Raw genomic sequence first — 27,316 nt, 5'->3', positions numbered from 1 at the left:
TTTGTATTGAAATGCTCTCTGATGCCCTGAAGCCACGTAGATAGTGCCCTCCGTTAGCATGGGCTTACTGCCACATATCCAACCACATCTGTGTCAATCACTTGTGACAATCAACTTTTCTTATATAAGAAAGAACAGTGTAATAAGTTTCACCCAAATGGTTAAAACAGAACATACGGTTGATGCCTGGCTAGATTTGACCTTGACTGTGTCTTGTTGCTACTAGAGAGATTAGAGGTTATTATGTGTCATCATGGTAGAGCAGGATACATTAACCTCCTCTCCTCCGCCCCTATATTGTACAGTACGTTGGCCTCCATTAACAGTCGTTGGGACCTGCCAGTGTTCACTCTTCCCTTCAACATCCTGGTCTCCACATGGTGGCTACTGGCAACTACAACCACCACCTCCCCCAAGTCCTCCAGCCGCGGCTGCAGTCAGAATGCCAATTGCACGCTTCTTCAAAACTTGAGACATCTGTGGCATTGTGTTGTGTGACAAATCTGCACATTTTAGAGTGGCCTTTTATTGTCCCCAGCACAAGGTGCACCTGTGTAATGATCATGCTTTTTAATCAGCTGTTTGATATGCCATACCTGTCAGGTGGATGGATTATCTTGACAAATAAATGCTCACTATAAGGAATGTAAACAAATGTGTGCACAACATTTGAGAGAAATTAGCTTTTTGTGCGTACTGATAATATCTGGGATCTTTTATTTCAGCTCATGAAACACGGGACAAACACTTGACATGTTGCGTTTATATTTCTGTTCAGTGTATACAGTCCCATAGCCAGTGTACGACAGGAGTTGATTGGTGCACAAACATGAAAGAAATAGTTTAAGGTTGTGTTTTCATACAATATATCTATGTTGTATTAAAATGTGCCCTCATCCATAGATATGAGGAAAAAGGCTGAGGCCTCACTGGGAGAGGGAAAGAGCACCCTCTGGTGGTCTAGTTGTGCAATTAACCATACACAATCCAATAACAGAACACCAGCTCCCAATTTTTTTTTATAACTAAGAAAGACCACAGCCTGTTATTACCAATGGGACAAATGAGTCATAGTGGGCAGAACAAGCAAGATGGTTATAGCCAAGCATGAGCTTGCGAGATCATTTTGGCGCATTCTAGCATATATTTGCATATTTCCGTTAGGGAACGCCTACTCTGTGATGTGCGAGTGTGCAATAACTGAATTCGTATTTGCACTCCTAAACAACACATTTTTAATCAACTTTGGCAAAGGGTAAAGTCTACAAATCTTTATCCACTCTGTTCTGCACAGATTTTAGTTTTGGGAGCAGAAAACCATATTGAGATCAAATGTTTCATTGATGACAAAATTTGGTAGTGAGTGGGAAACCCCACACGGACGCTTCTGTTATACGTCCAGTGAAATATCGGTCTCATTGTTATATCTGTGCTAGCTCTGTATATTCTACATGACCTTTATATCAATCAAATGTATTTATAAAGCCCTTCTTACATCAGCTGATGTCACAAAGTGCTGTACAGAAACCCAGCCTAAAACCCCAAACAGCAAGCAATGCAGGTGTAGAAGCACGGTGGCTAGGAAAAACTCCCTAGAAAGGCCGTACATTTAGATAAGCCTCAAGCGAACACTAACTGCTGAACACAGACCACGCTTAGCACACAAATACAGAACAGCGAAAGTCCAGAAAACATTTTATTCGTCTTTTTTTCATGACATGAAGAGCCTGACAATATTCAGCATCATTCAACCCCAGTGCAAAACAGTTTAAAATGATGAGCAACAATGGAAGTGGACTTGGCATAGGAAAACACTGACAATTCTGCACCCAAGATAGATTTCATAATAGGCATATCATAACGGCCAATACGACCTAGCTGTTCCAATGTTTTCAACATGACATCACAACAACCCTCCTTCAGATTGAGACAGTACCAAACAGGAGACATAGCTACAGACCTCTGAGGCTTCAGATTAGAAGAGAAGCTACATTAGAAGCTCAGATATTCATTTGTCATGTTGTTATGTAATAGAAGAGCTCCTTGAGGACATTCAGTGGTTGCCAACATCTGAGCCAATGCTGCTGCAGCAGAGAGGAGGTAGTTACCTCTAGACCAGTGGAGGCTGCTGAGGAGAGGACGGCTCAAAATAATAGTTGGTACGGAGGAATTGGAATGGCATCAAAACACATGGAAGCTGTGTTCGATACATTTGATACCATTATTCTGATCCAGCCATTACCAGAAGCCCAAACTCGTTTAACTGTGCCCTAGACACTGACCCAAGGTCAGTTTTATATTTGATTAAGGTCTGAATTGTTGTATAACTGATCATAGATCTGTTCCTACAGGGATCTTCTACCCAGAGTCAGACGGGAGGCTGATACAATCATCTTCTACCCAGAGTCAGACGGGAGGCTGATACAATCATCTTCCACACAGAGTCGAAAACAACAGGGCTACAATAGACAACGGAGTACCATAGAGCTCGCACATAGTGAGACAACGTAACCTAGCCCACTAAGCCAGGCTAACCAACGACAGAAGACTGTTGGACTACAGACACAGCTAAAACTGCACTACCCAGGTCTACAGACGCAACACTGTTAGGTCACTCACTAAACTCCTTAAATGGAAAAGACAGAAACAATCAGGCAACCCTGTACTTTAAAAACTTACATTATTATTTAAAGAAGTTGTTGATTTCATTATTACCACCACTTAAATTAAGAACCATGGTGCAGCCACCCAACCCTAATATGGATCTACAGTTCGCTGTGTTTCATACAAGATCCTGAGCCCTTGAAGTGACCTCACATTCATCAGTACACTTTGTTCTTTAGTAAAAACAAAACCATTAAAAGCATTTGACCAGGACTCATACATCTGAGGCATGACACTACACACCATATATACAACCAAAACCAAACACCAAAAACGAAAGAAAAAATCTGCACGCACAGAAAACATGATCAAAAAGCAACGTAAGGATAGTAGTATCATTACATCTTCACAAGCATTGTGAGAATTAAATATTCTGGACACAGATTGCCTCGTACGCAAAGGAAAAGCGGAAAGCGGTCTTAACTATACTCCTTCAATCTGAATAAAGCTAGACAGCAGGCCAGTTACTGAAACCATTGTTAGATAAACATGAATGTATGACATTAACTGTCAAAATATAACAATGAAAGTTACGTCAACAGAAGTGCCGGGGTGTTTAGTTCACCCAACGTTTACACCAGGGGGGCTCAAACTCTTGGGCTTGGTGTACCAAAATATATTCTGAGTGATGAGCTGCAGCCCAAAAAAAGAAATCATTTATTTAGAAATATAAAAAAAAAGGTCAACATGAGCTTTTTAGGTTCTTGAAACATGAATCAAATCGTAGCCTTATAACTTGACACCTAACAACACATTCTGATTGCCAATATTTTAAAGCAGATTTTCAGCAATTCAACATGACTAATTTCATGTGATTGTACACATTTTTCCATGGGATGGTGAGACATTTTGCCACATTTAATGCTAATTCCCTGCAGTTCTACACAGTTTGCTATGGCTTATGCCATGTTCCTATGATATCCGTGAGAGTGAATAACAAAATGAAACGAGGGGCCCCCTGGAGGTCAGGGCCCCTGGGCATGTGCCTTGGATGCCCAGTCAGTAATTCGGCTATGATTACTACAAGGTTTAGATAGCTGGCTAGACTAACTTACCTAGCAATCGATGTTAGCTGACATGGGCTAGTTGACTGACTGTCAGTGACTGACATAACAAGAGGATAACTGCTGAGGCACTACCAAATTTTGAAATGACACGTTATGTATTCTACTACGGTATCTCGTAACAGTAAGTTGTGAACCCACACTTCTTGAGGTCTAACTAACAGACCGACAGTGGTAGAAATGTGGTAGAGTTTCACTTTGGGAGCATTTAAACCAGGTGTCTCAAACTCATTTTACCCTGAGGGCCGCATTCGCTCTTTAAAAACAAATATTAAAAAGTGCCAAAATCTGCAAAAAAAATAGTCCTCTATCCATCATTTTGAGAATTTTCGCTGTCCCCGACTGTCTAGTTTTTATTTTAGTTATTATTAGTGAGCTGGACAGTCATAAACGCTATAAATATAGCGCCATTAGCATTTTTACAGTTTCAATTTGGTTTTAGTCATTTTTAGTCCCACATTTTTGGGGGGACACTACCAGTAAGGTATTTTCCTTCAACATATACACGTTCTGGCTGTAGCCTGCTGAGCGTGTCTACTGTACACGGTGACCTAACCCCTTTGTATTGTGTGTCAGCTCTGTAGCCTTACTCTGGCCTTCAACAGACATTCTCCCCCTCCTCCCCCAGACAGTAGGACAGTCATGTGGAGGCTGGAGTCGGAGCCAGGGCCTGAGAGAGCACAATTAGTCACTGAGCCATGAGAGTTTCACAGGTGACACATACTGATGACATGTTGCCAGCGCTGATTACACAGCATGTTCTCTTCCTGTATTCCTTGTCCTTTCTCAGGTGGATGCTACAGCACTAGGGGGTGATGGAAGGGGTGAGTTGCCTCCATACAATGTGAAGCACGTCGAGTTTGAAAGATAGACACTCTGTTGTGTGTCCAGGCATGCTGTTGTGATGAAAGCGGTGTGAAGGTTTGGTCGACAGCATAGAGAGAAAGGAGTTAGAGTCTGATTGATACGGGGTCAGATACACAATCTCTAGAGCAACCCTGAGCTGGCTACTAAAACTCATAGGACACCCTGTTCCCTATATAGTGAACTACTCTTGATCATAGTGAAAAAATAAAGTAGCCACTATATGGGGAATATGATGTCATTTGAGACACAAGCCCTACTATAGTGCAAACACTGCTGTTGCCATGGCAACATGGCCCTCGGAGCAGGTTGCCGGGAGCGACAGTTGCCAAGCAGCCATGTTAGAGCCATATTCTGAGTGTTGGGAGGTTCCTGTCCATCCAGAGCTGGTTCAGTCTGATGGTCTCTAAAGCCTCCTGGACGCTACGCATCTGAGACCCCCGCTCCTTCAGACTGGAGAAGAAACCCTGGACCTACACACACACACACACACACACTTGACATGAGAGAAGACCAACATGCACTAGGCATCTGATACACAGACACATGATATAGAGTCGGCATGGTTCTGAGGTGTAAGCTCACCTCCTCCAGGTGTGTCTGAGTGGAGAACTGGGAGGTGGTGGACTTGATTATGCTTTGGATGGGATAGGACCCCACTGGGAACCTACACACACAGCCAATCAAAAACAGGCCATTACTTCACAACAGCCAATAGAAACTAGCCACTTCTCCACAAGAGCCAATTGAAACAGGCCCACTGATATCAATTGGGAAACTATTGTTTTTGGGCCCATTGTTCTGTCGGTTGATGCTGTAAGTATGTAAATGTGCACTTTTCAACTCATTCCCCACTGAAGATACAGGGTGATATTAGTTATGTTTCACTTCCCAAGGCTTCCACTAGATGTCAACAGTATTTACAAACTGTTTTGAGGATTCTACTCTAAAGGAGGGGCTCATAAGAGCTCTTTGAGTGAGTGGTCGGTCAAAGTGTCACAGCCTCGGTCTGGCGCGCTCACGTGAAAGGTAGCTATGTTCCACTTAATTTGTACAAACATTAATGAAGTTTTATGTTAAAAACATCCTAAATATTGATTCCATACATAGGTTGACATGTTTCTACGGGCTGTAACGGAACTTTTTGAACTTTTCGTCCGACGTTCAGTGCGACCTGAACGCGCTTTTGGATTTGTTTACCAAGCGCCCGAACAAAAGAAGATATTTGGACATAACTGATGGACATTATCGAACAAATAAAGCATTTATGGTGTAACTGGGATTCCTGGGAGTGCATTCTGATGAAGATCATCAAAGGTAAGTGAATATTTAAAATGCTATTTCTGAGTAATGTTGACTACCCAATATGGCAGGTATCTTTTTGGCTGCTTTGTTGTCTAAAGGCTGTACTCAGATTATTGCATGGTTTGCTTTCTCCGTAAAGTTTTTTTGAAATCTGACACAGCGATTGCATTAAGGAGAAGTTTATCTAAAGTTCCATGTATAATAGTCATATCTTTATCAATGTTTATTATGAGTATTTCTGTAAATTGATGTGGCTCTCTGCAATATCACCGTGTGTTTTAGAACTACTGAACGTAACGCGCCAATGTAAATTCAGATTTTTTTATATAAATATGAACTTTATCAAACAAAACATACATGTATTGTGTAACATGAAGTCCTATGAGTGTCATCTGATGAAAATCAAAGGTTAGTGATGAATTTGATCTCTTTCTGCTTTTTGTGACTCCTTTCTTTGGCTGGAAAAATGGCTGTGTTTCTGTGGCTTGGTGGTGACCTAACATAATCGTTTGTGGGGCTTTCGCTGTAAATCCTTTTTGAAATCAGACACTGTGGTTGGATTAACGAGAATTCTATCTTTAAAATGGTGTAAAATACTTGTATGCTTGAGGAATTTTAATTAAGAGATTGTCATTTTGAATTTGGCGCCCTGGGGGGGGGGGGGGGGTTGTTCCGCTAGTCCTAGACAGGTTAACCGGTCTCCTCCCCTTCATCAACACGTATTGAAGTGGATTTAACAAGTGACATTAAAAAGGGATCATAGCTTTCACCTGGTCAGTCTGTCATGGAACGAGCAGGTGTTCTTAATGTTTTGTACACTCAGTGTATAATTGATCTTATGAATAAGGTGGCACTCACTTCTCTATGATCCTGTCCCAGTTCTCTTTGACAAAGTCCCAGACGAGCAAGTGGCCAGCGAAGCCGTCACTCATGGTGCTGATGACCAATGGCAGCTCCTGGGTCTGGATAATCCCTCCCTCAAGCCCCGTTCTCAGAATCCTGAAGGAGGAGGTGTTTAGAGTGATGCAGAGACACACACCATAGGCCACTACAAACATATCTGGGCACAGTTTAGGCACATTTGACATTTTAGTCATTTAGCAGACACTCTTATCCAGAGCAACATAGTTAGTCCATTCATCCTAAGATATGTGGTTGTCCCACCTACCTATCTCAGTCATAGTAAGTGCACTTTTTCCCCAATAAAGTAGCTATCAATAAAGTCAGATCTAGTAAGGGAGCAAAAAGTGAAGTGCGAATGTTAGTTCACGAAAGCCTCGGGCATGAGGAGGGGGTGCGAGGAGGGGGTGCGAGAAGAGGGTATTTAAAATACTACTTGAAGAGGTAGGGTTTCAGATGTTTTCAGGAAGATGGGAAGGGACTCTTCTGTCCTAGCTTCAGGGGGAAGATCAGCTTGAGTACAGCTGTATGTCTCTGTATGTCTCTGCACAAACTCTGGGTAGAGGTTAGTTGGCCAGTTAATGTCTGTAAATTGATTCATTAAGTACCGTGGACCCACACTCACTCTCCACCTTACCATACAATGCTTTGTGGGTCCTGTGTGGAGGCCAGGGCCTGCAGTATCTTGCGTTTCTCAGAGTCATATGTGGTGGAACTGTATGCCTCCATGAGAGAAAGCCATCTGAGGTCAGACTGGGCCGCTGTAGAGAACACCACTCGCTGCAAATCACCTGGGATCCTGGAGGAGACAACAGAGCACCACAAGATCACTATAGAATAGATATCTAGCTTTACTACGGATGAAGACCATGGCGGCCAAAAAATCTAAAAGTATATATATTTTTTAAACCAGCAAAAGTATATATTCTTATATATAAACTCTAAAGTCAATTGGTGTGTGTACCTACTGTTTGGTTTGGTTGGAGTTGGTCCACTGGTCGTAGAGGGCCGTGGCCTGGTCAGTACAGTTCTGCCGTCCCAGACTACAGGCCATCTCTAGCAGGACTGACCTCAGCTCCTGTCTGGACACACTCTCCTCCTCTCCCCAGTCCTGACTGTCCATCAGCTGGCCAAAATGACCCCAAATGTACACCTGAAACACACATTACAAAGTGAAAGCACAGTCAGTGTGTCCCAAATGGTGAGACTAAAAAACAAGGTACCTGACAATCTAGTGTGTGTGTGTGTGTGTGTGTGTGTGCATTTACCTTCATGCGGGCCACCAGTCTTTGCTCCTGTCTCTTGTCCAGTAGTCTGTAGACAGAGCTGAGCTGTGACAGGGCCTCTGTCAGAGGAGCAGTCTCAGTCTCATTGGTGGCATAGTCCAACAGATTTAAAACTTGACGGAAGGACACACGACCCAGTCTGATGAGGGGAAGAGAAAAATAGACAATAGATCTGAATGAATTCTGTCTATTTGTGTCTGTTGTCTGTGGAACTAAAATGCAGACATTCACGCAATCGTACAAGTCCAGGCAGAGTATTAAGACAGGCCTCCAATTATGACTTAAAAAAAAAAAGGTGGTCATTGCTGTTAAAATAATGTGATTTCAGTCATCCTACCTGGTAAAATGAGGTTAAAAATAGATGAATCTATGTATAATCTATTTATGACCTTATTTTACCAGGTAGGTTGACTGAGAATATTATTTTTTTACAGCATCGACCACAAAAGAAAAATGAATCGAGTCTTTCTGAGAGACAGACATCCATCTCCCAGCTACTATGATCATTGAGCATACCATGCCACAGTACAAACACACACACTGACCTGGACAGGGCAAAGATGTTGTGTATGAGTGAAGCGCGGTCGTGGGGTGTGAGTGTGTTGATATCAGTCTTAAGAGCATCTATGAGAGTGGCCCAGCCCTCGTCTCCATAGTGAACTATATAGAAGCCCGTGTTCATGTAGTTGAACTTCAGCCACTTCACACTGTCCGACACATTCAGAGTCGCTAATTGGAAACACATAATAATGCACTTAGACACATGGACATGCTTTTACCTAGAACCTCAGCGCATACAACCAGCAGGCTACTATATACAGTGCCTTCGGAAAGTATTCAGAACCCTTGACTTTTTACACATTTTCTTACGTTACAGCCTTATTCTAAAATGGATTATTACATTTTTTATTAAATCCTCAGCAATCTACACACAATGCCCCATAATGAGAAAGTGAAAACAGGATCCAAGACATTTTAGCAAATCTATTAAAAATAAAAAAAATAAATTGAAGATGTTTGGAACCACCAAGAATCTTCCTAGAGTTAGCCGCTAGGCCAAACTGAGCAATTGGGGGAGAAGGGCCTTGGTCAAGGAGGTGACCAAGAACCTGATAGAGCTCCAGGGTTTCTCTGTGGAGATGGGAGAACCTTCCAGAAGGACAACCATCTCTGCAGCACTCCAACAATTTTGGATGGAGTCTATCACAGTGCCATCCGTTTTGTCACCAAAGCCCCATATACTACCCACCATTGCGACCTGTACGCTCTCGTTGGTTGGCCCTCGCTTCATACTCGTTGCCAAACCCACTGGCTCCATGTCATCTACAAGACCCTGCTAGGTAAAGTCCCCCCTTACCTCAGCTCGCTGGTCACCATAGCATCACCCACCTGTAGCATGCGCTCCAGCAGGTATAGCTCTCTGGTCACCCCCAAAACCAATTCTTTCTTTGGCCGCATCTCCTTCCTGTTCTCTGCTGCCAATGACTGGAACGAACTACAAAAATCTCGGAAACTGGAAACACTTATCTCCCTCACTAGCTTTAAGCACCAGCTGTCAGAGCAGCTCACAGATGACTGCACCTGTACATAGCCCACCTATAATTTAGCCCAAACAACTACCTCTTTCCCTACTGTATTTATTTTATTTTATTTATTTATTTTGCTCCTTTGCACCCCATTATTTCTATTTCTACTTTGCACATTCTTCCACTGCAAATCTACCATTCCAGTGTTTTACTTGCTGTATTGTATTTACTTTGTCACCATGGCCTTTTTTTGCCTTTACCTCCCTTATCTCACCTCATTTGCTCACATCGTATATAGACTTGTTTATACTGTATTATTGACTGTATGTTTGTTTTACTCCATGTGTAACTCTGTGTCGTTGTATGTGTCGAACTGCTTTGCTTTATCTTGGCCAGGTCGCAATTGTAAATGAGAACTTGTTCTCAACTTGCCTACCTGGTTAAATAAAGGTGTTCTCAACTTGCCTACCTGGTTAAATAAAGGTGTTCTCAACTTGCCTACCTGGTTAAATAAAGGTGTTCTCAACTTGCCTACCTGGTTAAATAAAGGTGTTCTCAACTTGCCTACCTGGTTAAATAAAGGTGTTCTCAACTTGCCTACCTGGTTAAATAAAGGTGTTCTCAACTTGCCTACCTGGTTAAATAAAGGTGTTCTCAACTTGCCTACCTGGTTAAATAAAGGTGTTCTCAACTTGCCTACCTGGTTAAATAAAGGTGTTCTCAACTTGCCTACCTGGTTAAATAAAGGTGTTCTCAACTTGCCTACCTGGTTAAATAAAGGAGAAATTAAAATAAATAAAAATCAGGCCTTTATGGTAGAATGGCCAGATGGAAGCCACTCCTCAGTAAAAGGCACATGAAGTTTGCCATGAGGCACCTAAAGACTCTCAGATGATGAGGAACAAGATTCAATGCTGTGATCGCTGCCAAAGGTGCTTCAACAAAGTACTGAGTAAAGGGTCTGAATACTTATGCAAATGTAATATTTCGGGGGGGGTTAATAACTTGGCAACAATTTTGTTTTTGCTTTGTCATTATGGTGTATTGTGTGTAGATTGACGAGGGGACAAAAACAATTAATTCCATTTTAGAATGAGGCTGAAACGTAACAAAATGTGGAAAAAGTCAAGGGGTCTGAATACTTTCTGAATGCACTGTATAAATATGTATCACAAGCAATTAACATCAAATGCTTGCTTGAATTAGACAATTCATGAAGTTAGTCAAGCTCACTGACAACTACAGAGCTGAATGTACAGAGTTTTACCGGTCTTATTATTTTCCTGTCTTATTATTTACCTGTCTTATTTCTCAGCGTGAAGATCTGTCTGCAGGAAGGGGCAGAGCTACAGCTGTCATTCACATACGTCACAGGGATATGCCACAGGCTGAGGAGAACACAAAGAAAGGTTGGTCTGAATGTGTGTGTGTGTGTATGTGTGAGAGAGTGTGTGTGAGAGTGAGAGCGAGCGTGTGAGTGAGAGAGCGAGCGTGTGTGAGAGAGCGAGTGTGTGTGAGAGAGCGAGTGTGTGTGAGAGAGCGAGTGTGTGTGAGAGAGCGAGTGTGTGTGAGAGAGCGAGTGTGTGTGAGAGAGCGAGAGTGTGAGAGAGAGCGAGAGTGTGAGAGAGCGAGTGTGAGAGAGCGAGTGTGAGAGAGTGTGAGAGAGCGTGAGTGCGTGCATGTCTCACTTAGAGGTGTGTGTGGCGTTGTCTGCGGAGAGCAGGAAGTGTTCCTGCGTGAGCGTCACGTGACCACCCTTGCGGCTGACGGTGACTAATGGGAAGCCGTTTTGCAGCGTCCATGTTCTCATCATGTCTGACACATTCTCCTGCTGGGGAAGCACCTGGGCCTGCAGCATCCAGAACCAACAATCAGCAATAATAAATATAAAGAATCTACTAATTTGACTACTCATCACCATGGGAGAGAGATGGAGTATCAGCATCAGTAGTACTAATACAACAGACCCCAACTTAATACAACAGACAAGACACACCCACTTAATACAACACAAGACACACCATTGTGAAAAGAGGAAGGATATGGCGCCAGATTTTACAGCCGCAAAATAAGGAACCTGTGAAAATAACTAATCAGGAAACGGAGATCGAGTGTCTCAGACAGACCACACCTACCTGGGTGAGACTGTTCCAGAGATCATCAGTAACAGTGTTAGATCCTCTGTAGTTATCCAGGTATTTTATGAGTCCATTCCTGAACTGACCGTCTGGCAGAGTGGTTTTCAACATCAGCAGGAGGGAAGCACCCTAGAGACAGACACACATGGACAGACAGTCACAGACAGACACATTACTGATGTGACTACAGCACCAATATCCTTCTCTCTACTAATCAATAAAATGTTAAGCACATTTGTGAGTAAAGCTCAAGACTGTACCTTCTCATAGGTGACAGAGTCAAACATCTCAGACACCTGCTCAGGTGTGGTCACCTGGGATGACACTGACACTGGGTGGGAGGAGTTTAAAGAATCTTTGGCCATGGCCTTAAAGCGCACCCCCAGGAACACATTGCCCTGGAGACAGAGAAGAAGGATCATCAATCCACGGTTATCTAAACCTACACAGCACCTGCATGTGTGACGTGGTGCTGCTTACTAGGTCCAGCTGTGGGAACTCTGTCATTAGGGACGTGTACTGCCAGTAGGTGGCGAAGCCTTCGTTCAGCCACAGGTCATTCCACCAACGCATCGTCACCAGGTTCCCAAACCACTGACACACAACATTACAACGGAATTAGAACAGTTTTATGCCCAAACATCAAAACAGCATTAAGACTGCTGAGATACATACACATATGTTCCATCACCTTGTAGTAGCCTACACACACACACACCAGACAAACACACACCTGGTGAGCGAGCTCGTGGGCTACGACGTTAGCGATGAGTTGTTTGTCGAGAGGAGAGGACTGGTTTCCCACCAGCAGGCTGGTCTCTCTAAAGGTGATCAGACCCCAGTTCTCCATCGCCCCCGCCAGAAAGTCTGGGATAGCAACCAGGTCTGGAGGAGGTGGAGAGAAGGAAGGAAGAGTAGAGAGAGAGGGACGGAAAGGTGGAGGGGTAAATACCAAAGCATATTTTGTGTCTCATTATCGAAAATATTAAACTTTTCTCACACATTTTCAAATGAATCTACAATACAAGTCAAGGGTTCTGAATACATTCAGAAAGTATTCAGAACCCTTGACTTTTTCCAATTTTGTTTACATTACAGCCTTAATCCAACATTTTTTATTTTTTAAATATTTTTTTTTATCCCTAATTGATGAGTTTATTGTGTGAAGGCTGAGTGTCTGTGTGTTGTGTCTTTGTGTCACCTCTCACCTAGTTTCCTCAGAGGGTAGTCGATGTGAAAGAAGGTGTTGTAGAAGTGCAGCAGCGTGGAGGCTGTGTCCAGAGCATAGTGTGTGTGTTCCTTCTTCTCTGGCACAGAGTACACTGACACCTAGAACACACACACACCATAGAAATGGAATAAATACAATAGATCCCAAAATAGGGGGATAGGCACAGAGTAGACAGTTGCATTCCAGTGTTTTGCAGGTCATATAAATAGTGTGAATAGATTGTGAGGCAGGGATTCTGTACGTACCAGTGTATTGGAGACGTTTCTAGTAATGCTGGTGAAGTTGGCTACGATGAAGGCCACCAGGTAGGTGCTCATATTAACGCCAGTCTGCTCAAACTCATCCTCCAATAGGCCGCTGGGTAATGTAGTCGTCTTAGCCTGGGGAACACAACAACAGTTATATTAACAGATGATTTAATCACTGGCATTCTTCATGTCAAGTGTCTCCAGTAATCACTTGATATCACGTATTTGATTTTGTAATGTATTGATGCAGGTTTACCACATAAAAATACACTGGTGCAGGCAAACTCTCAAGCACACACACACACACACACACACACACACACACACACACACAGTACCTGGGGCATGTTGGACAGAGTGATGTATCCAGGCTCCCTTGTGATCCTGACCAGGAAAGTGGCTTTAAAAGCCGGCTCATCAAAACAGGGGAAGGCCTTCCTGGCTGCCTGGGGCTCAAACTGGGTGGCAGCTAGGACCCTGAGGAGAGGGTGGCCAGAGTCACACACAGGGAGCAAGGACTAGGCTCAAACTGGAGTTGTAGTTTACTACGTCAACAAACATTGTCAAGTTTACATACAAACATTGTCACCTTCCGGAGTTTAAACCCCACCTACTATTAAAGTAATCCCTCTCAGAAAAGATTTAGATGCATCTGTTCACTGCATTCACCTGTAAGTCGCTCTGGATAAGAGCGTCTGCTAAATGACTTAAATGTAAATGTTAAATGTTAAGATGTTATTTTTAGAGCAAACTTTAGTACATAGTTTTTAAAATAATTTTGCTTACCTCTTGGCTCCAGTCTTGTCGTTGTAGGAGCTGTTGTAGAAGCCGTCATAGGTGTGTGAGAGGTTGGCTGCGTAGTCCAACGTTAACACACACACCTGGCCTACCTTCAGATCCTCTGGGAAGCTGACAGCTATCTGCTGCCATGGTTTATACTCCAACACCTTCACCTCAACACTCTTATCCTCTCCAACCTGGAAGGGTTATAGTAAAAACAGCATTTAATAAGGTAAAACATCCCCACCTAGGGAAAACATCCCCACCTAGGGAAAACATCCCCACCTAGGGAAAACATCCCCACCTAGGGAAAACATCCCCACCTAGGGAAAACATCCCCACCTAGGGAAAACATCCCCACCTAGGGAAAACATCCCCACCTAGGGAAAACATCCCCACCTAGGGAAAACATCCCCACCTAGGGAAAACATCCCCACCTAGGGAAAACATCCCCACCTAGGGAAAACATCCCCACCTAGGGAAAACATCCCCACCTAGTTTTCCCACCTAGGGAAAACATCCCCACCTAGGGAAAACATCCCCACCTAGGGAAAACATCCCCACCTAGGGAAAACATCCCCACCTAGGGAAAACATCCCCACCTAGGGAAAACATCCCCACCTAGGGAAAACATCCCCACCTAGGGAAAACATCCCCACCTAGGGAAAACATCCCCACCTAGGGAAAACATCCCCACCTAGGGAAAACATCCCCACCTAGTTTTCCCACCTAGGGAAAACATCCCCACCTAGGGAAAACATCACCATCGAGGTAAAACAATTTATCTTCACAGGGGAAGCAAATCTTACTATCTCTATACTGCTAGTGAGACAGTTACACACTGTGCATTAATATCAGAATAATTACAGTTAAAAATCGAAACCTATAAAGATTTATTTCTCTTCATATTATTTTCTAGTAAATAGCAATGGCACAGCTGATCATAGACTACCTGGAAGGTTGCCTTGGTGATAATGAGTTCAGAGCTGTGCAGAACTATGCGCTTGGTGTCGTGTAGTATTGTCATGTTGATGACAGTGCGGCCAGTGAAGGTCATGGAAGTCAGGTTAGGGGTCAAGGAGAGGTCATAGTTCACAGGCCGTACACTGGCTGGGAGTCGGAGCGCATTCCAGGGAAACAGCTCCCCATTGGTGCTGTTAGGATAGGATGGATCCATAGGAGTGGAGGAGTTATCCTTACCACAGCCAGCCTGGGGAGAAAGAGGATCAACACAGTGAATATACACAGTTACTTCAGAAAGTATTCACACACCTTGATTTTGTTGTGTTACAGCCTGAATTCTAAATTGATTCAATTGACAATGTGTGTCACTGCACTACACACACACACACACACACACACACAATACCCCAGAATGTCAAAGTGGAATTTTTTTAACAAATTAATTCAATATTAAAGCTGCAATGTTTTGAGTCAGTAAGTATTCAGCCCCTTCGTTATGGCAAGTCTAAATAAGTTCAGGAGTAAACGTGCTTAACAAGTCACATACCGTATTAAGATGCATGGACTCACTCTGTGTGAAATAATTGTGTTTAACATGGTTTTTGAATGACTACATCAACTCTGTACCCCACGCATACAGATAATTGTAAGGTCCCTCAGTTGAACAGTGAATTTCAAGAAAAGATTCAACTACAAAGACCTGGGAGGATTTCCAATGCCTCGCAAAGAAAGGCACCTTCTAGATGGGTAAAATAAAAAGAAGCAGACATTGAATATTCCTTTGATCATGGTGAAGTTAATAATTACACTTTGGATGGTGTATCATTACACCCAGCCACTATACAGATACAGGTGTCCTTCCTAACTCAGTTACCAGAGAGGAAGGAAACCACTCAGGGATTTCACCATGAGACCAATGGTGACTTTACAAACAGGTACAGTGTTTAATGGCTGTGATAGCTGAAAACTTAGGATGGTTCATTAACATTGTATTTACTCTAAAATACTAACCTAAATTACAGAGTGAAAAGAAGGAAGCCTGAACAGAATACAAATATTCTAAAACATGCATCCTAAGGCACTAAAGTAAAAGTGCAAAAACTTGGCAAAGAAATTAACTTTATGTCCAGAATACAAAGCATTATGTTTGGGGCAAATCCTACACATCACTGAGTACCACTCTTCATATTTTCAAGCATGTTGGTGGCTGCATCATGTTATGGGTATGCTTGTCATCGGCAAGTACGAGGAAGTTTTTTTGGGATAAAAATAAACGGAATAGAGCACAGGCACAATCTTAAAGAAAATTTGGTTCAGTCTGCTTTCCAACAGACACTGGGAGACACATTCTCCTTTCAACAGGACAATAACCTAAAACAGGGTTTGAATAATTTGCGAATAATTTGCAAATAATGTGCAATCCAGGTGTGCAAAGCTCTTAGAGACTTACCCAGAAAGACTCACAGCTGTAATCACTGCCAAAGGTGATTCTAACATGTATTAATTCAGTGGAGTAAATACTTAGGGAAATGTGATGTCTGTATTTCATTTTTTGATAAATTTGCTAAAATTTCTAAAAGCTTGTTTTCCCTTGTCATTCTGGGGTAATGTGTGTAGATGCGTGAGAAAGGAAAATAAATATAATTTGATTTCAAACATGTATCACATGCGCCGAATACAACTGGTATAGACTTGACAATGAAATGCTTGCTTACGAACCTTCCCCAACAATGCAAAAATAATCAAAAATAAAATAGTAACTAACACGAGAGGAATAAAATACACAAGAATGGCGCTATATACAGGGAGTACCAGTACCAGATCAATGTGCAGAGGTACGAGGCAATTTAATGCATTTTAAATTCAGGCTGTAACACAACAAAATGTGGAATAAGTCCAGATGTATGAATACTTTCTGAAGGCACCGTGTGTACAGTTGAAGTCTGAAGTTTACATACACTTAGGTTGGAGTCATTAAAACTAATTTTTCAACCACTCCAAACATTTCTTGTTAACAAACTATAGTTTTGGCAAGTCAGTTAGGACATCCACTTTGTGCATGACACAAGTCATTTTTCCAACAATTGTTAACAGACAGATTATTTCACTTAATCACAACTCCAGTGGGTCAGAGGTTTACATACACTAAATTCACTGTGCATTTAAACAGCTTGGAAAATTCCAGAAAATAACGTCATGGCTTTAGAAGCTTCTGATAGGCTAATTGACATAATTTGAGTCAATTGGAGGTGCACCTGTGGATGCATTTCAAGGCCTACCTTCAAACTCAGTGCCTCTTTGCTTGACATCATGGGAAAATCAAAAGAAATCAGCCAAGACCTCCCCAAGTCTGGTTCATCCTTGGGAGCAATTTCCAAATGCCTGAAGGTTCCACGTTCATCTGTACAAACAATAGTACGCAAGTATAAACACCATGGTACCACCAGCCATCATACCGCTCAGGAAGGGGACGCGTTCCGTCTCCTAGAGATGAACGTACTTTGGTGGGAAAGTGCAAATCAATCCCAGAACAGCAGATGATGCTGGAGGAAACGTACAAAAGTACAAAAGCATCTATATCCACAGTAAAACGAGTCCTATATCGACATAACCTGAAAGGCCGCTCAGCAAGGAAGATGCCACAGCTTCAAAACCGGCATAAAAAGCCAGACGGTTTGCAACTGCACATGGGGACAAAGATCACTCTTTTTGGAGAAATGTCCTCTGGTCTGATGAAACAAAAATAGAACTGTTTGGCCATAATGACCATCGTTATGTTTGGAGGAAAAAGGGGGAGGTTTGCAAGCTGAAGAACACCATCCCAACCGTGAAGCACAGGGGTGGCAGCATCATGGGTGCTTTGCTGCAGGAGGGACTGGTGCACGTCACAAAATAGATGGCATCATGAGGCAGGAAAAGTATGTGGATATATTGAAACAACATCTCAAGCTTGGTCGCAAATGGGTCTTCCAAATGAACAAACATACTTCCAAAGTTGTGGCAAAATGGCTTAAGGACAACAAAGTCAAGGTATTGGAGTGGCCATCACAAAGCCCTGACCTCAATCCTATAGAAAATGTGTGGGCAGAACTGAAAAAGCGTGAGCGAGAAAGTAGGCCTACAAACCTGACTCAGTAACACCAGCTCTGTCCGGTGGAATGGGCCAAAATTCACCCAACTTATTGTGGGAAGCTTGTGGAAGGCTACCCAAAACATTTGACCCAAGTTAAACAATTTAAAGGCAATGCTACCAAATACTAATTCAGTGTATGTAAACTTCTGACCCACTGGGAATGTGATGACAGAAATAAAAGCTGAAATAAATAATTATTTACTATTATTCTGACATGTCACATTCTTAAAATAATGTGGTGATCCTAACTGACCAAAGACAGGGTATTTTTACTAGGATTAAATGTCAGGAATTGTGAAAATGTATTTGGCTAAATGTATTTGGCTAAGGTGTATGTAAACTTCTGACTTCAACTGTATACACACACTATCTTGCCCTTTTGGCACTGGTACCACTTCCCGTACCTGTGGAGGCCAATGCAGGAGCCACACACTTTTCACATACACAAACACCCGACACTCCAACACACACACACACACACACCTACCTTAGTGAAGGTACAGCCAGGCAGGAAGTAGAGAGCCATCGCCATGGATGCGACCAGTACCAAGATGAACACGCCCACCACCAGCATACGAGCCGAGGGGCAGGAACATAACCTGGCCAAAAAACAGTATTTACAAATCTATAAATATAATATGACTGTTTATGTCTGTTTTTAATTTACTGTAAAGTGTACTGGGATGTTTAAATTCACTTTAAATCAAGTTTGATTGGATTTGAAAAGTAAAAACGACCTGGATGGAGCCTGTCTGTTGTAAGGGGAGGGGCTAGGATTGTGGGTGGAGCTTCTGTTCATGAAGGACATGCCCAGTAGGCGGGCTGACGACTCATAGTCCTCCTCCTCATCGTCCAGGTCGTTCTCTCCCAGACCTCGCACCAGCAGACGGGAGCTACGGGGCTCGTACACCACCTCATCTGGTTCCAATGCCTGGAGGGAGGTGGAAGAGGGGGGGGGACAATGTGAAAATCTGGAAAAAGTCAAACAGTTAGAAGAGACGATACAACTGATGGGTGGATGGGTTAATGTCAGTGCTGTATAGTATGTAATTACCGGGAAAGCTGTAGAGTCTTTAGCCAGGTCCACCACGTCAGGTTCCTCCTCAAACATACTGTTCTCTATCATGTTCCTGGGCAGGGACGCTCGCTCTGGTTACACAAACAAACAAAAAGGTTAATATACACACACACACACACACACACACACACACACACACACAGGCGTTCAATAAAATGTGTGTGTGGCTCCATTTCTATTGATTATCCCCTGTGTCTCTACAGACAAACGCTCAACTCTCTCTAATTCAGTTGTCAAACTGTATAAAATGTCACATTCTCTCCCGTAATAAGAGCAAGTATTCTGAAGTCCCAGCGTGTGTGTGAATAGTGGGTGTACCGTGTAGGCTAAGTGAAGAGCTAGAACAAAGCCATCTCATACACCTAGTAAGTTCGTTCCATTGTGTGTTTTCCATTGTGAGAAAGCGTGCGTGTTGGTAGGGCCGAGCTGCCTACACTAAGTTAACAAGAGAATGAAGCCATCACTTTCCCCTATCCCTTCCTGCAACAGACATAGTTCTGATTCAGAGGTCATCTGGTCTGCAGCCAGTCTTGCTCCTAATAATATGGAGCTGAATATCTTTCCTATGTAAATAATACCCAGATCAAAAGAAGAACCATAACAACCTTAGATTTTTCTGACTCACACCAACCCGACAGAACTAATGCCATGTTAGAACAACTAGTATTATAGTGTCAAATGAGGTGTTCTATAAATGTGGTATCTGTTATTCAGACCAAAATGACGGCACCTCAAACTGAAACAGCAAGGGCTGTAACGGAAGCAGCAGTGAAATGGAAAGTGTCAGCAGCAGCTCACCACACTTTTCCTGTTTTCACCAAACATACATAGAAACACAGACATATGTTTATCCTATAGCCTACACCACTTAGCTAGAGCCACGCAGACCTGACGTTTGAGGCCAGTGCAGGGTATAAAACAACCTGTGTTTGAGTGAAAACAACCTGGCTGTCTGTCAGCTGAACAAGGCATAACCTCTGGACATTTCAGCTCCATACATAGGCCTACTAGTCCACTCACAATGTCCAGGACAGGATTCCCCCCATCAGTTAGGCTTTTCACAAAGGCCTTGTGCATTCTGAATTGCGGCAGGCTAGGCTAATAACATACTTGGAATATTTTTCAAATAGTCAATTAAGCTTTAATGAAAAAGCCCCCACAGAGAAAGACAGCTGTGTCTATTGACTAGTAGTGTGTGTGTCTGTGTTCTAATCCGAAAAGACAGAAGTCCTTTATTTGCTGTAATAAAGCTGTTGAGCCATAAAGCAGACAGCACAGAGCTAGAGCAGGAGAGTACAGTCAGTGCTACTGAGCCGACAGAAAGAACCTTCTGGTCCTTATCAGGTTAAGCACACACACACACCTGTCGTGTCTTTGGCTATGTTGGATTAAGTGATATGACATGCTATTCTATAAAATAATTTCTCTGTAATTAATATTACCTGATTGAGCTAATCATGTAAATGTAATTAACTAGAGAGTTGGGGCACCACAAAATAATATTTATAGAGCTGTTATCTTCTGAATAAACTCTTAAAGACCTAGTAATATTTTACATTAATAGCAGTCAATATTAATCGTCATCTTAATTCAGTCTCATCTGAAAGTTGTAAATTCTTGGTTATCTGCACGAACCCTGGCTAACAAGTTGAATCAGCAATACAAAAATTGGGTTTAATTATTTATTTACTAAATACCTAACTAATCACACAGAATTACACATACACATATTTAAATCAAAACTTGATTACAAATGACCTCATAAAGGAAAATGTCCCTAGCGGGCGGAACAGATATGACAGCTGGTTACACAAAAGAAAAGGGCTGGATTTGAGTGAAAGAGCGGGAAGACTGAGGAACAAAGGGCAAAGCTGTGCTATCGTAAATACAGTATCTTATGCATTCTAAATTACCGCCCATTTGGAAAAGGAAAATGCAATAAATATTTACTCTGAGCTGCGCTTCGGTAGGTTGGTGGTAGATGGAAGGCCGTGTTGCCCAACCGAGTCCTTTGAAGAATGTCTCTGCTGGTAAATTGAATACTTTGTAGTAACATCATTGTGTGATAGACAGAATACTCTGTCTGTTCCTTCCTAACCCTCGTTTGCAGCTGCTGTTGCTAACTCCACGGCTAGGAGGTATCACTTCTGTAGTGAATAAGAGTTCAAAGCTCATACCATTCGCAACCAAAGCTCACGCTGATGTTGGCTTCGTTCTGTAGTTATTATCTGAACCATTCTGACATCGGACCGTCGTCCTCACATCCTCGGAACAGGAGGTTATATTGTCGTCAAGGCTTTATATAGGAAGAGAGGGGAGGGCGTGTTTGAATTTTTTATAGCCCATGTCCCTTCACAGGGGCGGGCCACTGATTGAGCAGAGCCCTAACCGTATGAAAACCCAAATCTCACATTTTAGAAGCTAAAATCACATTTCATCCCATCACGAATAATTTCATATTCAAACATTTAAATTGAATAACAATTCCATGTGAATCTGATAACTCTGATGTGTAGACTTTCCACTGTAGAGTTTATGTCATCATATCATTGATGAGAATGTCTCAGATGACAACCGAACTGACATCATATTCATTAAGTACCACCGCATATGTTCAATTGGTCAGATTACCAGAATATAGTTCATTTCCCCCCACCTTCTGATGTGCCCAGAATCTCTCTGTTAACCAAGGGTTTTGCAAATGTAACATCAGTAAGGTAGGGAGGAAAAAGGGGGGAAAGAGGTATTTATGACTGTCATAAACCTACCCCCAGGCCAATGTCATGACACACCACAGAGATGGGATAAGGAGCCCAATCAAATGTACAGGCCTGAACAAGTAACCAGTTGACTGAATTAAGAGGAAAATAAAATGATTGAGTTGTGTAGGATAAACTCAACTGTGACATAATGGAGCCTGCCTTCTCGGGTGTGTCACTTGCAGTTGCTTGTGCGTATGTTGAACAGGGCTCAGCGTGTCTCCAACAGCTCGATGTGCTTTTAGAACAGATAAACAAATGCACTAAGCTAAAGCAGTCACAGACTGTCAATAACACTACACACTGCTTGGCCTAGGCTGGCCTGAGAAACCAAAACAAGAGGAGATAGCATCTTTGAGTAGCAGAAAATGGTGGACTACATATCCAATTCTGACTAATTTGATCAATGATTGTTGTTATTTACAGGAGATACATGTAACATCTCCACCTTGCAACTAACACAAAATGTCTATTACATTTCACAGGGATAGACGTTAAGGTCTGAGAAAGGCACTTGTCCATGAGGCGAGTCAGAAGTATTTTTGGGACAAAGATTAAGATCGCATGCCCAAAAATGCTATTTTCACCTACACACAGGAGAGGAACGAGAAAGACCAAACTACTGGAATTATTTGCATTTTGTTGTTATCAGTGAGCGATAGCAGTAGTAGCAAAGGAATAGAAATCCACAAGAGTAAAACATATTTTAGAATGCTGGCTAATACATGCACACATACAACGGTCCTCTGATGACGACTGGAAGAAAAAAAACATCCAGCTTGCATCACATTAGAAATAAACTCAACTCAAGACAGGCTTTACCTTGGCATATAACCCAGTGGGCTAAACCAATCGGAGTCCTCACTTTCCTGAGTAGTAGGGTTTAATATTTTCCTGGTATTTTACAAATGTTCCATCCATCCCGAGAATAAATCCCCTTTCACCCGGGATAAACTGGTATTTCCGGCCAAAATCGTTAGTGTCATTCTAAAGCATATGAATATGTCTGGATTTCATTAGAGCTTTGATCGGCATGAAAATTCAAGTCTGATGCTACCTGAGCCATTCATTAAAGACATTTTATGACCCCTACATTAAATACATTTTATGAGCCCAAGCCCAAATGATTGTGCCATCAATCAATACGTCGCCTATGATATGATATATAGGATACCACACATTACGCACAACAGAAAAACATAAAAGCCCATAGATGTAGCTATGCTCTCTTGGGTAAATAAATTAAACAAGTTCCAGGAGGCCAATCTTTTTTGGTCTGGACTGTATTACGTTACTGTATTGTATTATACATACTGGAATTACGCACGTCGTTCAGACCATGAAGCTGGGAGAGAACATGCGATGCTGGTACAGGATATGCAGCCTACAAAGTTAGCATTACAGGCTAGCGAATTTGATTCGAATTTTGAAATATAATAGGGCCTATTTAAAAAATAAATAAAAAATTAAATATTAGTAGGCTGACGTACATTACCGTTCAAAAGTTTGGGGTCGCTTAGAGATGTCCTTGTTTTTGAAAGAAAAGCTCATTTTTTTGTCCATTAAAATAACATCAAATTGATCAGAAATACAATGTAGACATTGTTAATGTTGTAAATGACTATTGTAGCTGGAAACAGCTGATTATTTTAATGGAATATAGGCTCATTATCAGAAACCATCACTCCTGTGTTCCAATGGCACGTTGTGTTAGCTAATCCAAGTTTATCATTTTAAAAAGGCTAATTGATCATTAGAAAACCATTTTGCAATTACCTTAGCACAGCTGAAAACTGTCGTGCTGATTAAAGTCTTCTTTAGACTAGTTGAGTATCTGGAGCATCAGCATTTGTGGGTTCGATTACAGGCTCAAAATGGCCAGAAACAAAGAGCTTTCTTCTGAAACTCGTCAGTCTATTTTTGTTCTGAGAAATGAAGGCTTTTTCATGCGAGAAATTGCCAAGAAACTGAAGATCTCGTACAACGTTGTGTACTACTCCCTTCAGAGAACAGAACTGGCTCTAACCAGAATATAAAGCAGAGTGGGAGGCCCCGGTGCACAACTGAGCAAGAGAACAAGTAGATTAGAGTGTCTAGTTTGAGAAACAGATGCCTCACAAGTCCTCAACTGGTAGCTTCATTAAATAGTACCCGCAAAACACCAGTCTCAACAGTGAAGAGGCAACTCCGGAATGCTGGCCTTCTAGGCAGAGTTGCAAAGAAAAAGCCATATCTCAGACTGTCCAATAAAAAGAAAATATTAAGATGGGCAAAAGAACACAGACACTGGACAGAGGAACTCTGCCTAGAAGGTCAGCATCCTGGTATACCCTCTTCACTGTTGATGTTGAGACGGGTACTATTTAATGCAGGACTGAATCACTTCATTGAATATATCTATTGTTCCCTGGACAGCAAATAGATGGCATTATAGCGCAGCTGTTTAACAGAAAGGCTGAAATGGAACGCAACTGCTCAGCTACGGCGACTGACACATATCAGTTTGCTACTAGCTAATTTTGCAGTCTGGTCGACATGGAACATTGTAAAAAAAAATAAACGTAAATCTATTGACAATGAAAATGAGGGGGAAGAGCTGGAGAACAATGTGACAGCTATGATAAAACAACCACCAGAAAATCAGGACGATAACGACGGGGAAATGCAGCTAGCTAATGTGGCTCCGGTGGCTAAAAGAAGGATACGGTCGATTCAAGAACACAGAAAGTTCCAAGAGAAATGGACAGAAGATTTTTGTTGTACTGCATGGTGGGACTAGCTCACTTTGTCTTATTTGCCAGAAGGCAGTCAATTGTTTTAAACGAGCAAATTTATAGCGACATTTCCAGTCACACCATGACAAAATATATCTGCCACAAAGCAACCTCCGAAACAACAAGCGCTACTCAAAGCACAAAAACAAATAAACAGATCTAACGCTGTTGCAGAGAAAACGGCAGAGGCAACACATGAGATTGCTAGGATACTCGCAAGAAACAAGGCGGCCTTCACAGACACGACAATGTAAAATCATGTTTTTTGGCCTCAGCCTAAATATTGTATGCTGATTTCACAAACAGGGAAGCTATTTTAAAGCAAATGAAGGGACTGCAACTCTGCAAGAGAGAGGATATTCCCGTTTCATTGAATCATTCATCAGGAAGCACTTTTGGCGAAACTCAAAGTGTGACGCACAGAATTTGATGCAGCAAATTTGTTCGCGTGGTGAACATTATTATTGCGAGGGCACTGAATCACCGGCAATTCTGCCAGTTGCTGGAGGAAACCCAGACAGAATACAGCAACATGATATTTTATAATGCGGTGATATGGCTGTCTGGTGGCAGAGTTTTGGAAAGATTTGAGTTTTGGAAAGATCCACTGTGAATTTGTTGCAAGCAATGCCAGAGGAGCCTGAGCTGGATGATCCACAGTGGATATTAAAGCTGGCTTTTTGAACTGACTTCACCTGAACAATGAATCCCCAACTCCAAGGGAAAGCTAAAACTCTATGCAAAATGCTGCGTGTGGTCATAGCATTTCAAAATAAAATCACCACACGGTTCATACCTGACAAGACTATTTCTTAATTTCCCATTACTCAGAGCAGTCACCACATCCGACCCAGACATACTGCAACATTTTAGCTATGATGCATTTGTGCATGTGTTGGAAGAGTTGGAGTTTGAGTCTAGATTCAAAGATAACGATATTAAGAACCCCTTTCATGTGCCAGTGTCATCTCTGGCCCCAGTCATTACAGCCCTCTGTCCTGACCGTGCTGGACTAGAGAGTGAGATAGTGTCATCTCTGACCCCAGTCATTACAGCCCTCTGTCCTGACCGTGCTGGACTAGAGAGTGAGATAGTGTCATCTCTGACCCCAGTCATTACAGCCCTCTGTCCTGACCGTGCTGGACTAGAGAGTGAGATAGTGTCATCTCTGACCCCAGTCATTACAGCCCTCTGTCCTGACCGTGCTGGAACAGAGAGTGAGATAGTGTCATCTCTGACCCCAGTCATTACAGCCCTCTGTCCTGACCGTGCTGGACTAGAGAGTGAGATAGTGTCATCTCTGACCCCAGTCATCACAGCCCTCTGTCCTGACCGTGCTGGACTAGAGAGTGAGATAGTGGAGGCCAATGACACATTGCAAGGTGAACTAAGATCAGATGTTTCTGGGGCCTTGTGTCAGACTCATAGTATCCACGTCTGACGCAGTGTGTGGATAAGGGTGACAATTTTTGTCAGCACTTATTCATGTGAAACAACATTTTCAACAATGAACATTGTGAAATAAAAACAAAAACAGACTGGCCAATGCATACCTGGTTTGCCTCGCAAGGATAGCAACAACAGACTATACATTTAGAATGAATTCAGTCAAGGAGCAGAAGGGACATTTTCACTCATCCAACTTATGGGTCTTATACATGTGATGTAGCCTATTTGGTGTGTGTGTATGTTTATATTTACATGTGCTCCATTTCTCTGAATTTGCTCTGAATTGATCATTGTTAATATTTGAAATAGAAGTACAACAAACGAAAGATGTGTGCAGCCCTCTGAATGATTGTCTCAACCCCAAGTAGCCCCCTTACAAAAAAATAGTGAGTAACACTGCTTTAATGGGTTAAATATATAGGCCCTCGGCTGAAAAGAGTCAAAAGTTAACCCTGAGCTCAGCCTGACTGGGGAATGTGTCCCCAAGTGAATGTCACACTGAGAATTAAAACTACAGATCACAGTCTACTCAAACTCTGTCAGAGATACACTGGCTATTTTAATTTAGCTGTACTCCAAGGCCAGGCGTAGCTAGTCATGTTTCTATCAGCTAACGTACCCATCATTACAAGTGTATGAATGCTGATTAGTTCGTACCAAAACTGCTGCCTGGCTGTCAACAGCCTGACACTTGTTGACTTGGAACGTTATGTAGGTAACCGTCCGCAAGCTAAAATGCTAGTTAGCTAACTAACTAACGTTACTACGGGAAATTGTGGCTGGCTGGAAATTATGGGGAGCAGCTAGGAAGCGTCATCATTATTCCTTACCACTGTCAAATGGGTCCTCCATGGCAAGATGTCGGAAAGAGCCGAGCTGTCCTCACTTCTGGCTGGCTGGCTGAGCTATCAGCCCCGATCAGTCCACTGTGTTGCTGCAGTCTGTGGGCTAACTTGGCTGGTAGCTACTTATGACACACTAGCTAGCTGCCACAAACACGGTTGGTGAAGTTATTAGCGTGTGCGATCAAATTAATTAAATATGATCAACCATCCAAACGACATTCTGTCGCCAAACTATTCGCCATGCATTTAAATGACTGCTTCCTTCCTTCATCTCCGCCCGGCAATGACTGTAGGGAAGAGAGGCCCAAC

At 42.4% G+C, this 27,316-nt stretch overlaps 1 protein-coding gene across 3 annotated transcripts; it reads right to left on the bottom strand.

Annotated features, from left to right (window-relative positions):
• Positions 1-1,683: 1,683 nt before the first annotated feature.
• LOC115117953 (leucyl-cystinyl aminopeptidase-like) lies at positions 1,684-27,316 on the bottom strand. Of its 3 annotated transcripts, XM_029646468.2 has the most exons (22): positions 26,993-27,315; positions 19,157-19,251; positions 18,840-19,033; positions 18,590-18,701; positions 14,959-15,216; positions 14,013-14,203; positions 13,565-13,703; positions 13,224-13,358; positions 12,956-13,076; positions 12,481-12,632; positions 12,228-12,341; positions 12,008-12,145; positions 11,745-11,876; positions 11,298-11,458; positions 10,909-10,997; positions 8,629-8,812; positions 8,066-8,222; positions 7,766-7,950; positions 7,435-7,596; positions 6,756-6,896; positions 5,178-5,259; positions 1,684-5,065 (listed from the first exon to the last, which is right to left on the bottom strand). In XM_029646468.2, the coding sequence occupies exons 1-22, from the start codon at positions 27,012-27,014 to the stop codon at positions 4,934-4,936; spliced, it is 3,096 nt and encodes a 1,031-aa protein (XP_029502328.2). In that variant the 5' UTR covers positions 27,015-27,315; the 3' UTR covers positions 1,684-4,933. The 3 variants fall into 3 exon arrangements, with proteins under 3 accessions (XP_029502328.2, XP_064882776.1, XP_029502330.2); XM_065026704.1 differs by lacking the exons at positions 18,590-18,701; positions 18,840-19,033; positions 19,157-19,251; positions 26,993-27,315 and adding an exon at positions 17,249-17,350; XM_029646470.2 differs by lacking the exons at positions 1,684-5,065; positions 5,178-5,259; positions 6,756-6,896 and having other exon boundaries at positions 7,509-7,596; positions 7,762-7,950; positions 26,993-27,316.

Source organism: Oncorhynchus nerka, linkage group LG13 (assembly GCF_034236695.1).
Source record: "Oncorhynchus nerka isolate Pitt River linkage group LG13, Oner_Uvic_2.0, whole genome shotgun sequence".
Taxonomy (NCBI): domain Eukaryota; kingdom Metazoa; phylum Chordata; class Actinopteri; order Salmoniformes; family Salmonidae; genus Oncorhynchus; species Oncorhynchus nerka.
This window is presented reverse-complemented; position numbering and strand designations above follow the sequence as displayed.

What these genes read in the sequence shown, in the direction of transcription:
- LOC115117953 (XM_029646468.2), bottom strand. Translation starts at nt 27,014, where the DNA reads ATGGAGGACCCATTTGACAGTG. An exon ending in TCACCAAGGCAACCTTCCAG is followed by an intron (nt 14,204 to 14,958) that starts GTAGTCTATGAT and finishes TAACCCTTCCAG; the next exon opens with GTTGGAGAGGATAAGAGTGT. An exon ending in GACTGGTGGCCCGCATGAAG is followed by an intron (nt 7,951 to 8,065) that starts GTAAATGCACAC and finishes TGTGTGTTTCAG; the next exon opens with GTGTACATTTGGGGTCATTT.